Consider the following 13,284-nt stretch of genomic DNA (forward strand, 5'->3'; position numbering starts at 1 on the left):
GATTACTTTTTGAAACTGTAACGTCATGACTAATTTAATTATATTTTCTTGTAAGCAATTACTAGTAATCAATTACTTTTTAACACGAAAGTGTTTTATGCCGGGGTCCACCAAGACTTCAGTGACGTATTTCCGTCACGGAAATGACGTCGAAAAAATATGCACTATCAGATGGCAAAGAAAAAAAGGTACCGCCAACGGGCATCGAACCCACGACCGCTCGGTCCGCAACAACAGATGTCGGGCACGCTATCCACTGCGCCACGGTCACAAACTCTGGAGGCTTTACGAACGCGCCTTTTATATCTACCACTCTCCCGGTCGGCTCGGCTGGGTGGTGTTGACCTCTGGGAGTGGTAAGGTAAAATAATTCGTCATTTCTGTGGCCTCCGCGACTAGCACCTGCAACGCGTTTACGCGTCCGTCCCATTCGGCGCGTTTTCAATAGAAGTTAATTTTGTCAATGCCTTAACACACCGCGAGGTGGCGACCTGTGCCCAAGCGTCGTAAAAGCGTCGGGCTCGCTCAGCATCACGCTAATACAAACCAAGAATAGCTCTGCGACGCGCGCTCGCCCCGAGAAAAATCGCGGCCGGGCTACCGGTGCGGCACGACGCGCTTTGCGTTTCCCTCTAGTACGGCCGTGGTGTTCACATAGAGAAATGGTGTTCAATCACATTTTAACATGCCGCGGGATGGCGACCAAGTTCTGCGTCCAATATGCGACGCTCTTCTGGCTATCACACCTCGTTCTCTGATTACGCTTTCACCGTTAACTACTACAGCTACCACAAGGGTTTGTTTAATCATTTAACATGGATGTTAGTCGTCGGGATGGAGATGTACCACCAATCATCAAAGTGGGTGCATACAAGTTTAACGGCAACATTAGCTGCCAGACATCAATATACAGTGTGCAAACTCTCTTATATGAATGTGCAGTAAACATTCAATTACTTCTGTGAGGACATGCTTTACTTTCGTGTTATTCCGATTCCTATGACGGAGGGATCAACCGTGTTTTTTTTTTTCTAAAATCAAGTTGTAACCTGTCTTCTGCGGCAGTTCTCGTCCCGAAAAATAAGCGACCGCTCTGTAGGGACCCCCCCTCCCCCCGTCGTCTTAGACGGGTGGTCCCTACAGAGCCTATTATTTCACCTTTTAATGCGATAGCGTTCAAGAGCTCATTTCGCAGAAATTGCGGTGTCGGTGGGACGACGGTGTCGACGTCGTTAGTTGTGAACGTAATATCATAATCTTGTCGGTGACCGAGAAATCGAGAAAGATGAAAATAAAATAAAAATAAAATCTTACGTTCGAGTGAGAATCGAACCCAGGCTGTCTGCGTGGCAGGCAGGTGTTCCACCATAGTGCCGCGACATTGCTTTTTTTTCATGGTGTTTATTATAATGAGGATTTGCAATTATAGCAAATGATATGACGTAGTGACGTATTCATTCAGCGAGAATAATCGCACAAGCACTGCAAGACAAGCCTTGAAAGGCTAACATACATATATATTATTTTGCAGTTCGAAAGGTGCTTCGAACTTTTGTTTAGTCTTCTTCCCAATGACCACAATGTCGCACCCAAAGCAAATTTTGTTTCTCTGTTAATCCCATTGAACGACGATGATTGCGTTATCATTAGTAGTCACATTACGTTAGAGGAAATTAAGCAGGCCATTGATCGACTACCTTTCCTGGCCCTGATGGAATTTCTGCTGAATTTTACAAATCATTCAAAATAACTCTCAGTTCCATTTTGCTGGATATCTTTAGGAAAGGTTATGGCATGAAGACTATCCCGCGGTCTTTTTGCAAAAGCCACACTATTCTGAATCCGAAAAATTCTGAAAAGGAAGACTTCGTTCCGTTGAAAGCTACAGGCGAATAGCGCTGTCAAATATTGACTACAAAATTTTTGCTCAAGTATTATCAAATCGGTCGCAGTTCGGGATGTCAATACTTATTGGTTCTCACGAGACATGTGGAATTAGGGGTCGCTCCGTATAAACCAGTATACACATCGCTCGAACAATTCTTCAATATTGCTAAGTTGTCAAGGACAGCTTGCTATGTTACAGGTAGTCCTTGCCAAAGCTTTTGACCGTGTCAGTAATTAATTTCTGTTTTCCCATCTGTAACGTGCTAATAATAGCTCTATTGTGTTGGAAGGCGTTAGACTGCGATACAATGACTGTTCAACTCGTTTTATTATTAATGGCCACCTGTAAAAGCCGTTATCTATTTGCTCTTCTGTAAAGCAAGGCTGCCCAATGTCCCCACTGCTGTTTTCACTTTATCTTGAACTGCTCTGCCTGAGCACAATACGGTATTCGCGGCTTGAGTACATTAGGCAATAAGCTTAAAGTATAAGCTTATGCAGACGAGGTAACTTTCTTTTGCTAAGACAAACGAAGTTTTCAGAATGTGGCATCTACAATAGGTAAGTTCTGCATTGTATGAGGTGCTCGCGTAAACATATCCAAAAGTTTAGAATTATGGTTTGGATCATGGGGTAGTACGCCGGACAAGTTAGCAGGAATTAATTAGAGTCGTATTCAACCGAAGTACCTCGATCGGTGCGCCGCTATGATGCGTACAGATACGGTGGACGTTACTGGAAAGAGCGCGCCCCTAAGCTCGAACGACAGGCCCAGACTTTTAGGGGCGAAGCACCTTAGGGTCTAGACTTGTCCGTTGTGTGGTGTCCGTGCTCATGGTACGGTACCGTGTAAAATTCCCTAAAAAAGGTTTAACAATAAACTAATATCAATCACAATTGTGGCATTACATTGCGCTCGGTCTTACATACAACGCTTTTATCAGATTTTCGCAAATTTCGTGTGGTCTTCGATATTTGAACCAATGAGACGGGACAACCATTTCAGACCAGTCAGGGAGGGAGGGCTGGAATTAGTTCAGTTACAATTATGGCAAATAGTCTCACGGTTCTCATTTTTGTGACAGTTCCGATCCCATAATTCGATCAATATTGCAGATTACGTTTGTCAATGCCAAACCTGACGATTGTTTCTTTAAATTTCTCTGTACGCCCGTGTTTGTGGGGATTTATGCAGGAAGTTTTCATCGCTGTCCGGATCCTCAAAGTCCGATTTTCCATTGAATACTTATACTCAGTGTCAAGCAGGAGACTCTATAAGAATTTGTTATGCATGATTTTCCACCTCCGCTTTACCACTCAATATATTCCGATTTTCCAGGACATGACGAACTAAAACGAGTTCGGAAAATGTATATTTCTCCTGATACAAAAAGCTTGTTTTATAAACTCCACACGGATACACTTCCGATGAAATCGTGGTTGCAAAGGAAAGGTACTTTTGTTTCTTCAATTAAGTGTCGTCTCTGCGATGCACCATAAACAATAGAACACTGTTTTATTAGCTACAAAGATGATATTCTCTTTTGGGACATCCTTCAACAAACTCTTAAAAAAGATTTTAACATTAATTCACATAATATATGTTACCTTCTTCCAACGTCTCTTCATGAACTGCCCTTTGAAATGTTTTTGATTATGTGGAAAACGCGGATGCGAAGATCGTAATGCAGAAACAATCACTGCTTCAAGTATGCATTTCTTTCGTATGGCTATTTATATCAAGGATATTTATGAACTTTACATCAGACCAGACTGACACTCTATCTTGATAAGGTGCTCATTCTTACCAACTTCCCCGTTCGACAGATCTTGAACAACTTTTCCTGTTTTTCCGAACTTGTACAGTATATATGTGGTCAGTGCCATGCCATTGCTTGAAACTCCAAAAAAAAAAAAACACTGTATGAATGTCATGTAGTACAAGGAATCTACTTAACGCATGTAATATTGCGTGGCAGAAGCGTAGAATCGCGCTGGGCGTGAAAACATGGGAATTGCGCCGCGAGTGGTATTTTAAAGGTCCACCTATTACAAAGAACACAGACATACTGAATCATCATCAGATGCAAAAGCATCAACAAAGTGAGAAGCTGCGTAGGTTCGCGTGTTACCGGACTGCCAGGCGTTGGTCGAGGGGCTCCAGCTTCCGGAACCTTCCTGGGTGGAGCCACCTGGCTGAGCTAGCGGGACCTCTAGTCGCGTTTAGCGTCCGCCACTTTTGAACAACAGTAAAGTTCTCATTCACTCACTCGCGTGTTGCCTTACGGACACGCAGTGGGCCTTTCGCTGATTCGCAAAAGGAAGAATTATGGTGTAGTGGGCACTCAAGTGTACTTGCAGTAATCATTCAAAGATTTCTGAAACCACCTTTTCAGAAACTTGACATTGAGCTTTCCACATCGGCATTACTCTCCCTGGGGGCGTCGGCACTGGGGAAATGCAACAGGGGCATATATGATGGATGGATGGATGAATAAACTTTATTTCGGTCCCTCGGAACGCGCCCTAGCACGTTGCGGGCCGCTCCCACGTCGGAACAGAAAGACCAAGTCTCTCTGCTGCGTCCCGGGCCCGTTGGACTGCCCATAGTTGTGCTTCGAGTCCGGAGCTTGTAATAGCTTCTTCCCATTTTGACGGCGTGATGACTTCGCCGCCGTGTAACGCGGGGCACCGCCAGAGCATATGTTCGAGATTAGCGATATCTGCGCATAATGAACATGCATTGGTTGGCTGTATTTCAGGATAGATCTTGTGCAATATGATGCGGTATTAAATTATATAAATGAAACAAACAGACTGCCATGTTAATATTATAAGTAGATATAAATAATTTCATTCACCTACTTTAATTGCCGGTATTTATTTATATATTTAATTCCATTATTTGAGACTCGTTTAATTAACATTTCATAAAGAAATCAAAATTAACACTAACATTTTTCCTTTACTGTAAATAATTTTTTCCGCATATACCGTTTACTTTTTAATTCTTTTTCTTCTTGTTTCACAAATTCTACTGCCGCACGCTTCGTGGCCGATCCCCCGTAATGGGTTGAGCCATTCCCCAAGGACCCAACCAACCAACCAACCAACCTAGGATAGTTTGAAATGGCCGATGTTACGCGCACAGTCGTTCGTTTCCTTACGGCTCGATTGAGGCATGCACCGAGAACCGCAGCCAGTCTAGCAATTGAGAAGGCGATGCGCACGGGGCCCGATAACGCCTTTACGTTCTACTCTTGAAGGCGAAGCTCAATCTTCCTCAAAGTTTTTCCTTGACCTTACATGCTACGCCTTACCCGAGCGCCAGCAACAGCGAAGCGCGACGCTTCATAGAGGACATTGACACTAGCATCGAATCACTGCGCAGCTACAAGCTGGTGCGCACGGGGTTCCTACGTAATAATACCACCCTTACCTCCAGCGCATGCATTGAGAGAGTACTCATTGTAGCAGCAGAGCTCTTAACGAGGAAACGTGGAAGAATCAGCGACGACAGTTTCGAAAAACAAGTCCTGTCGGACGTTAACCACGTGTAACACTATCACAGACGCCACAGTTAGCCTCCCAGCCTTCACGTGAGTGTCCAGCCTTCTCTCTACCATGCAAGTCACAGTAGTTCGTCGTAGTTTGGGTAAACTTGTGTTATTGTGTTGCAGTAATAAAATTTTGAAGGAAAGTAGTGCAAAAGTAATCGATTACATTTCTCTAATTGCTCATTTACTTCTCTGGGGCTGTAAGAGATCACTGTAATCAAATACATTTTTAACAAAATAAATGTAATTTTAATCAGTTACTTATCTTAGGGAACGTGTACAAGTCTGGAATAAAGACATAAAAAGAAATAAAGACTGGGCACGACTAGTGCAAAGCTGCCATTTTAGGAAACGGGAGAGGCAACGGCGTCTGCCAGAAGAGCCCGAAGCGATGGAAGCCCTACGCCAACGGCGACGTGCCCGTAGATCTATGAGAGGTGCGAACGTTTTTATTCTGGAGTTTGGACATCCCTGTCGTGACTAACCTAGCTAAAGCCTAGCAACAACTTAGAAGCAACCAGATTAGACTTCAGAATCTTCCAGTTTTGCTGCTTCAAGATTTGCGCTATTTAGTGCAAGCTCCGCCAAATGTTTTCTGATGTGCTGGAGATCATCGACACCTGTCCGCGCAGTGTAGTAGACGTTGGAGATTTCGCGTTTCCGGCTCGGTCACAGGAAAACGAGAGAAAAGAACACTTATTTAGCACCATATTCAAACGGAGCTAAAAGTAAGCGGGAGGAAGGCCATTGATTGTGAGGCTGTCAGGATACCTTGGGTCCTGCCAGCTGCTTCCGCAATCTCCTTGATATCGACTAGTACTTTCGAATCCGAGCTGAGCAGCACGGCCTCCGACTGCTGAAGTGTAGCAATTTGCGCACCATGCGGAATATTGAATGGCTGCACTCGAAGGCGGCCCCAGATGATGTATTGCCTCAGATATGTAGCCGAGAGTGTTCAAATAGTTTCTATCGCAATAATAACAAAAATATTGATTCCGAGATCTTAATATTTGTTCTAGTACTTCTAGTACGCTTAAGGTATATTTGTCATTTTCAATAGCGACCTTCTAAAGGCAGTTATAGGGTACCATACACTTCACTATGATGTCTTGATTGACACTGAGACACTTTTGAACGCCAGCAGTCCGTGAGCTTCGCCGCGCGGGGGTTTTGCGCCGCCTCCTTCGATTAAGGGCGCCCCGCTGCATGACCCGGTTTTTTTCGGCTCAACAGATTTTTCCGGATCAGTAAACTTTCCGTCCTGCGTCGTGCCATAGTTACATATTACAGCTAAGCTGTATATGCTAAGGAGAAAAGGTTGTCCGCAGGGAGGTTGTTCCTAGCGCAGCGATGTTCCACGGAAATTGGACAAGCCCCACTAGCTACTATTGCTCCACTAAAAACGAAGATGTAACCGCGGGGTTTGGTTCATGAAACAAAACGAATGCGATTTTAAATTCCTACTTGTAAACTTATTCTTATAGCAGCAATGAATCAATAAGAACAAAAATCAGTAAAAAAGGAAAAGACGCTGGATTACACTTTGATTTCATTATTATAATTTGTAGTCAGGATTAGCAAAGTGGTCTGAATGTACAAATAATTGTTGCGCTCTTTCTTTTATATGTTTGCTTTTCTTCTTGTCTTTAATCATTAGTTATTAGTAATCATATATAAAACTTCATATCAACAATTCTTGGCCAATCCCCCAGTGTGAGTATGAGCCATGGGTAGGCGCACAAAACCACCACCACCAACAAAAATATATGTAGAAACTGGGCAAGCAGCGCACAAGTCAGCACTGGTCCAATAAGGTGTTGCTAAACGGAGAATGCGGCAAAAAATACGCATGCTGCTCACATTTTTCTGCACTGCGAACCCATTGAATATCTCTGCATATCTTGTGCCAAATGCTAAGAGCAGACGAACCGCATTTCAATCACTATTTAATACGAGTGTTCACCACTATGGTAGCGGAGAGTTATTTTGACGGTTCACACGCTTGCTCTCCGCTTCCTTTCGCTACATTGACGCCAAGCTGATAGTCGGGGTTGACCTTTTACCGAAAACATTCGCGAACGCTGTGTGAGGCATAGCAGGCATTCGTGCTCTGATCAATGTTTATTTACTAGCCAGGCTCCATTAAGAGACGAAGAAGATCAACAGCAAAATTTTCACATGTGACCACTTTTACCTATAAATTATTCGTTTCTTGGCAAATCCCCCAGAGTGGCTGTGAGCCATTTATAAAGGTCATCATCATCATCATCATCACTTCTCGCTACGACTGTGCGCGAGAAGCATGCCATTTCCATTGTTTAAATTACGGCGACTGAGTGCGAGCTACTTGAAATACGTCGCCCTTCCGTGATTATCCCCAAGCAGCAATGGCACAAACATGGCGAGATACCCAGCGGCATCCACAGCAGGCTTTCGACAATGCCACGTACGTGAAATCTGTACATCAGCTCGCCGAACAAGACTCCTGCTACTACAACCCCTTGTTCGAGCAAAGCCAAGGGTTCGGGCTTGTCGGGTCCTTCGACGGACGAAATCCGCCGCTGCCTTATTACAACAACGATGCGGATCTTTACGCCATGAGAGCTGCGTGGCTGGCAGCGCAGCGGGGTATCCCGGTAAGCGGCGAAGGAATATGGCCCGCGGTGCCGAGGCAAATACAGGCTCCACTGCCGCAGCCGGGTCACCAGACACCTGCGGTTCCTGACAGCGCGGGGACGTCTTCAGCGAGGGCCGACTCGTGCACTAACAGGACAGACGCGTCGACGAGCAGCGCCACTAGCAGCCGCGGTGGCAGTGCTAGTAGTAACCGCACCAGCACGAATAGGGGAGACGCTTTCAGCACTACGGGCGGCGATGGCTCTGACTGCGATCGGCACGAGAGCCACACCCACGGCGATAGCCGAGACCTTCAATCTCCGTCTGCCAAGCGCCAGGAGCGCCAGTTGTCCTGGGGTACCTGCGCGCCCGTCATTATGATGGCCTTGTTGATGGCGTTCCTGGTCCTCGTCTCCCTCGCCACCATGGCGCGCTCGAACCGCATGATGGCCGCTATCTCAGGTGTCGGCCATCCGAATTTCAATAACCAGAAGCCGCAGATGGTGATGTCTTCTGCTACCATTAGAACCGTCCACGCACCAGCGCTGCCCGTTAGTGCGTCAGAAGCGCCAAAGAGCACAGGCAGCCTCACAGTCTCGCGGAACGGGACCAGTCTTCGAGTCACACGGAGAGAGGCTGTTACGCCGACGTTCGCGGCCGAAGCCACTGCTCGGAAGGGGAGCGCCGGCAACAAATACGCGAGGCACGGCAAGCCAACGAAGCGGGCCACCGTTCCCTCCGTCCTGGCCAGTGATAACTTCGAAGCTGCCGAAGACAGCGAGGACCTCATGGCCTTTCCTTTCCAGCGCCCCGTGAGTTCATAGTAGCCAGTGTATACGTAGCTTCGACTAGTTGTTTACTATAGTTGAAATTTAGTCTTGTTGGCACATTATCGTCGAAAAAAATATGGCACTGGTTGAACAACGACACAAGAAGACCTTGTGCAACCAGCGCAATTTCTTTCGAGGAATGGTTTACTTCTCGTTGTGGAACACATGCCTCACAGGCGCTTTTATTTCAATCAATTTGTCCTCGCGTGTAAGCCACACCACAAAAGAGCACACAATGGCTCTCTTTCTGCATATTTGAATAGGCCCACTGTAGTCTTTGCACCGATCCTGCAGCAGGCGTCATAGCAAAATGCTATCTCAGACACTACATGTTTTGCAAAGAAAACGCGATCGTGTGATATTGACAGCCGTTGGAGGTAGGCTATGTCCCGTATATGTATATGCATATATATGCACATAAAAGCTACAAATAAAAGTAATTCAGAAGAAAACTTCCGAAGCGCGCGACCGGGGATTTCAATCTGCGACCCCTCGCTCCGCAGCGCGCTGCCTTAGACAAATACGCGAGGCGTCATTCGTTCTCCAGGATAATAACGGCAGAATACAAACGCACGTGGCGTTGGGTGAAACGCACGGGGCGCCACACGTGGCGAAATTAAAATTATGCGAGACGAGGGCCATGCTGCATCGTTGCCCGCGCTGCCTTTGCGTCGTATCGCTGGCGACCCACGCTAGTTTTCCATTTTATGGTTGTAACGCCGCGCCACTCGTGGCCAGTCAGGCAGAGAAAAAAGAGCGTCCGGTGGCTCATGGTGGCGCGAGCGCGTGGGAACGCTTTGGTTCTTGTAGGCTTAGGCCACAAGAGGGAAGAAACGAGACGGCTGAACCAGAATCGCGGTATATATCTTTCACCGTGACCAGAATCCTGAGGCTAAAATTGCAACGAAAACGCACAAGACACACACGCAGAAAAGAAACGTACGACACCAGCGCTGACTAACAGCTGCTTTATTCTTTCATACGCCAATGCATATATAAGCCTAAGGCAAGCTTACCGCACATGAACACACAATAATAGCTCTAAACCAAAACATGTGTTAGTGTATGATAGGATGATAGTGTATTAGATACGCGAAGACATGAAATCATATTCAGATGAACGCAGGGACAAAGAATTAAGAGGACAAAGAAGTGTGCGCTGCAATTTTAGGTGGAAGAATTCGTCGATAACAATTTGCTGCCTAGCAAGTTTTTTAGGATTTGCATCTAATCACTATGGGCCAAAAATTCGTAAGTTGTTTCATTCACAAGTGGTTTGTGTCACTGGCCAGCCGCCCTTCGGTATATGTCCAGCGGTCAGGATTAGCTGTATTTTTCTCCCGGAAAAATTGAAGCGCATTAGTTTCTGGGGAATACAGAAACTGAGGAGTGCAAGCATCTCTTGGGCCTACAGGCATTTCTACACGCAAATTTGAGACAGTCACGACGCTGCACTTATCATTAGCGGAGGTTGCCACCCAAACGCAAAGGACACTGACTAACAGAAAATCTTTTGGATTAACACAGTACCCTATGACTACGTGTCTGATGTTGATATTTTAGTGTTTACCTATAACACCACAGAATATTTCTTTTTTTTTGTTTGAACCTGGTATTGGGATGCATAGCTTGTCCACACTCCTCTCTTTGCAGACTCGTCCCATGTGCGGGGACGTGTTCTACACAGTCTGCCACACGGACTCTGACCAGCACGAGTTCCACTACCGTCGCTCGGTGAATGCCTGCGTCGAGACGGCCACTGACACCGTGCACTCTTGCAACCGTGGCGTCAACAGGTTCGCGTCGATTGCCCTGTGCCGCCGAAGTTGCGTGCGCACGAGGCAAAGGCCTGCCGAGGAGTGTTTCGCCAAGCCGCTGTTCACCAGCTGCGCCAGGTATACGTACATGAGAGCGTGTGGCTTGCGCTTGGCTTAGCTGCAGTTGGACTGTCGTTTTACCCACCGTTGTGGCTTCGAGGTTATGACGTTCTGCAACTGCATGCGAAGAAGCGTAGGTGCTGAAAAGGGATTTGGAGTCCCCACTACACTGCGTATCATATGCAAATCGCGGTTTTTGCCTTTTTAAGCTCAGTATTTAATTTTTCGATTCCAACTTCCATAGGCTCTTACTGGGATTGAAAATTCTGAGTTAGAGTAAGGAGTGCCTTAGACACCAGAATTATTATTTTTTAAAATTTCGTAACCGGTTTATTCGATTATTCAATTATGGTTGAATGAACGGGTTTAGTAATGATAATGTCCGGGGGAAAAAAGAAAATGTAATGCTTATTTATGTGGTGTGTTCTCTTTGTGCATTTTTATTTGTACATCTGAAGGGTAAACCGAGATTAATCTAGGGTCCCCTTCGTAGAATAAAGCGCACATTGTTTGCTATATACTCATTTCCATTTGTATGTTTTGCTGTTCGAGCACTCCTAGCTTTTTAGTTCGCGGAGGCAGTGCGATCACGGAGGCAGTGCAAAACCAGGTGAAGTGCACAAAGCCTTTGGGAGGTGGCGCGGCAGAAACAATACATCGACTGAGAAGAGAAAAAAACTCGCCTTTGAGTCGCCTTAGGTGAATGCATTAGTTGCAAGTACTTGTTTTCAGGAAATCTCAGAGTAGAAACGCATTGAAGAACACAAAAGAAACTGCTAATGCAATTTAAAAAGTGAGCTAAAGCAAGCGTAAACGATGTCAATGTAGAATACAAATATGTTGTTTACGTATTTAACGCGTGACCCGCTGCCACGCTTCTTTAAGGCATTTTGGTGCGTTCTGGCAGGTGAGGCTTGCGACGGCAGGGTTTGTTGGAGCCGGTACAGCCGTGCATTAGGTAGGGGAATTTGGAATGGAGTGATGTCTCATTGATTTTGTACACGTGCAGACAAGACGTGCTCTCCAGCTGGTGGTTCTTTGAGGGCCGCAAGTGTGTCCCATGGAACTTCCCGTCGGGCGGGTGTCCGGCCGACGACAGCGCCGTCTTCCGTACGGCCCACGAATGCCGAACGCAGTGCTTGGGAGGACTCCGGCGTTCCCCGTGCGGTCCACCTCAGGCTGTTGCATGCGACCAACGTCACCTAAAGTACCCGTTCTTTGCCGATTTGTCCACGAGCGATGGCCGCATCCGGTGCCTGCGCTCATCGCCCGGTGTGCTGCGTGACCTCCGGTGCCTGACTGGCGCAAACCGGTTTCGCACCCGCGAAGCCTGCATGGTCACGTGCGAAAACAGGCCGACGAGCTGAGTGCTGGCTGAGAAGATTTGCCTTATTTGCAATATAACGTTTACAACGGGCGCACTGCATTAAGCGTAAATCATGAGAGCTGCACGAATGTACAGTCCCATACTGGCTTGGGAAAGGGTATATTTTAAAAATTGTTTGCGTATGGAAACACTTTACAGTGGACGCGCAGTTTAAATCGAGAGTTTAGATGAACGTTCGAATTGCCATGTCCGTCAGTTTGCTTACGCTGACAACGACGCCGTCCACAACAGCGAGTTGTCATCCTTGTGATCTCGTCAGGCCTCGCCATGCCTTCCTCTGCTTGGCTGGCGTTGCCGACACAAGCTAGGGAAGCAGATCGCCGTCATTTTACTGAATTATTTAACTAGCGCCATCGGTCGGCACGCTGAGTGATGGCGTTTGTGGTATACATGCCTATGCATTGGCTTCTTGATCTCAAAAGAAGCAACTGGTAGCTGCGCTCTATCCTGTCTCCTTTTTTTCTTTTTGCTTGCGCAGCACGTGAAGGGTTGAAAAGAACACACGGGCGGTAAACCCCAACCCATGTGCCAAATATATTGGGTAAACCCCACTGCTCACCACACGTCCACTAAAATGTCACGAATCGGAAAATACCGCAAAAAATACTCTTGCTGTTCAAAGGGCTCCTCAACAATATGTACGAAATGCCAAGCGCGTGCGACAAGCCAAACGATGCATGCCGCGGCCGAAAGACTCGTGCTGCTCAAGTAATTGTTGGGGTTTTATGTCCCAAAGCTACGTTATGACTATGAGAGGCACCGTAGCAGATGACTCCGGAAATTTCGACCACTTGGCATTCTTTAACGTGCACCTAAATTTAAGCACGCGGCCTCTAGCATTTTGACTCATTCAAAATGACTGAGCCATTTATGAAAAGTCTGAGTTGCCTCTCGGCCGGGTGCGTGCTACACAGTTTCGCTGGTCGCGCCACTTCAACAACGAGTGCAATGGCTCATCAGACACCTCAAGGGAAGCTTATATAAAGCATGCTATATATTCTATAGACAACAGCACTATTTTTAGGGGCGAAGCTCCCAAAGACGTGGGTCTGTCCTTCCTCGGTGACCGGTTTGTAACCACCTAGTTGGGGCCATCTCTAGTTCGTGAGAAGCGCGCATTCTTGTATGCA

The 13,284-nt window shown here is 46.5% G+C and overlaps 1 protein-coding gene across 1 annotated transcript; it reads left to right on the forward strand.

Annotated features, from left to right (window-relative positions):
• Positions 1 to 10,548: 10,548 nt before the first annotated feature.
• On the forward strand, positions 10,549 to 12,184 carry LOC125758404 (uncharacterized). The gene is made up of 2 exons (XM_049415495.1): positions 10,549 to 10,785; positions 11,777 to 12,184. The coding sequence occupies exons 1-2, from the start codon at positions 10,553 to 10,555 to the stop codon at positions 12,132 to 12,134; spliced, it is 591 nt and encodes a 196-aa protein (XP_049271452.1). The 5' UTR covers positions 10,549 to 10,552; the 3' UTR covers positions 12,135 to 12,184.
• Positions 12,185 to 13,284: the final 1,100 nt, after the last annotated feature.

The sequence above is a fragment of the Rhipicephalus sanguineus genome, chromosome 4 (assembly GCF_013339695.2).
Source record: "Rhipicephalus sanguineus isolate Rsan-2018 chromosome 4, BIME_Rsan_1.4, whole genome shotgun sequence".
Taxonomy (NCBI): domain Eukaryota; kingdom Metazoa; phylum Arthropoda; class Arachnida; order Ixodida; family Ixodidae; genus Rhipicephalus; species Rhipicephalus sanguineus.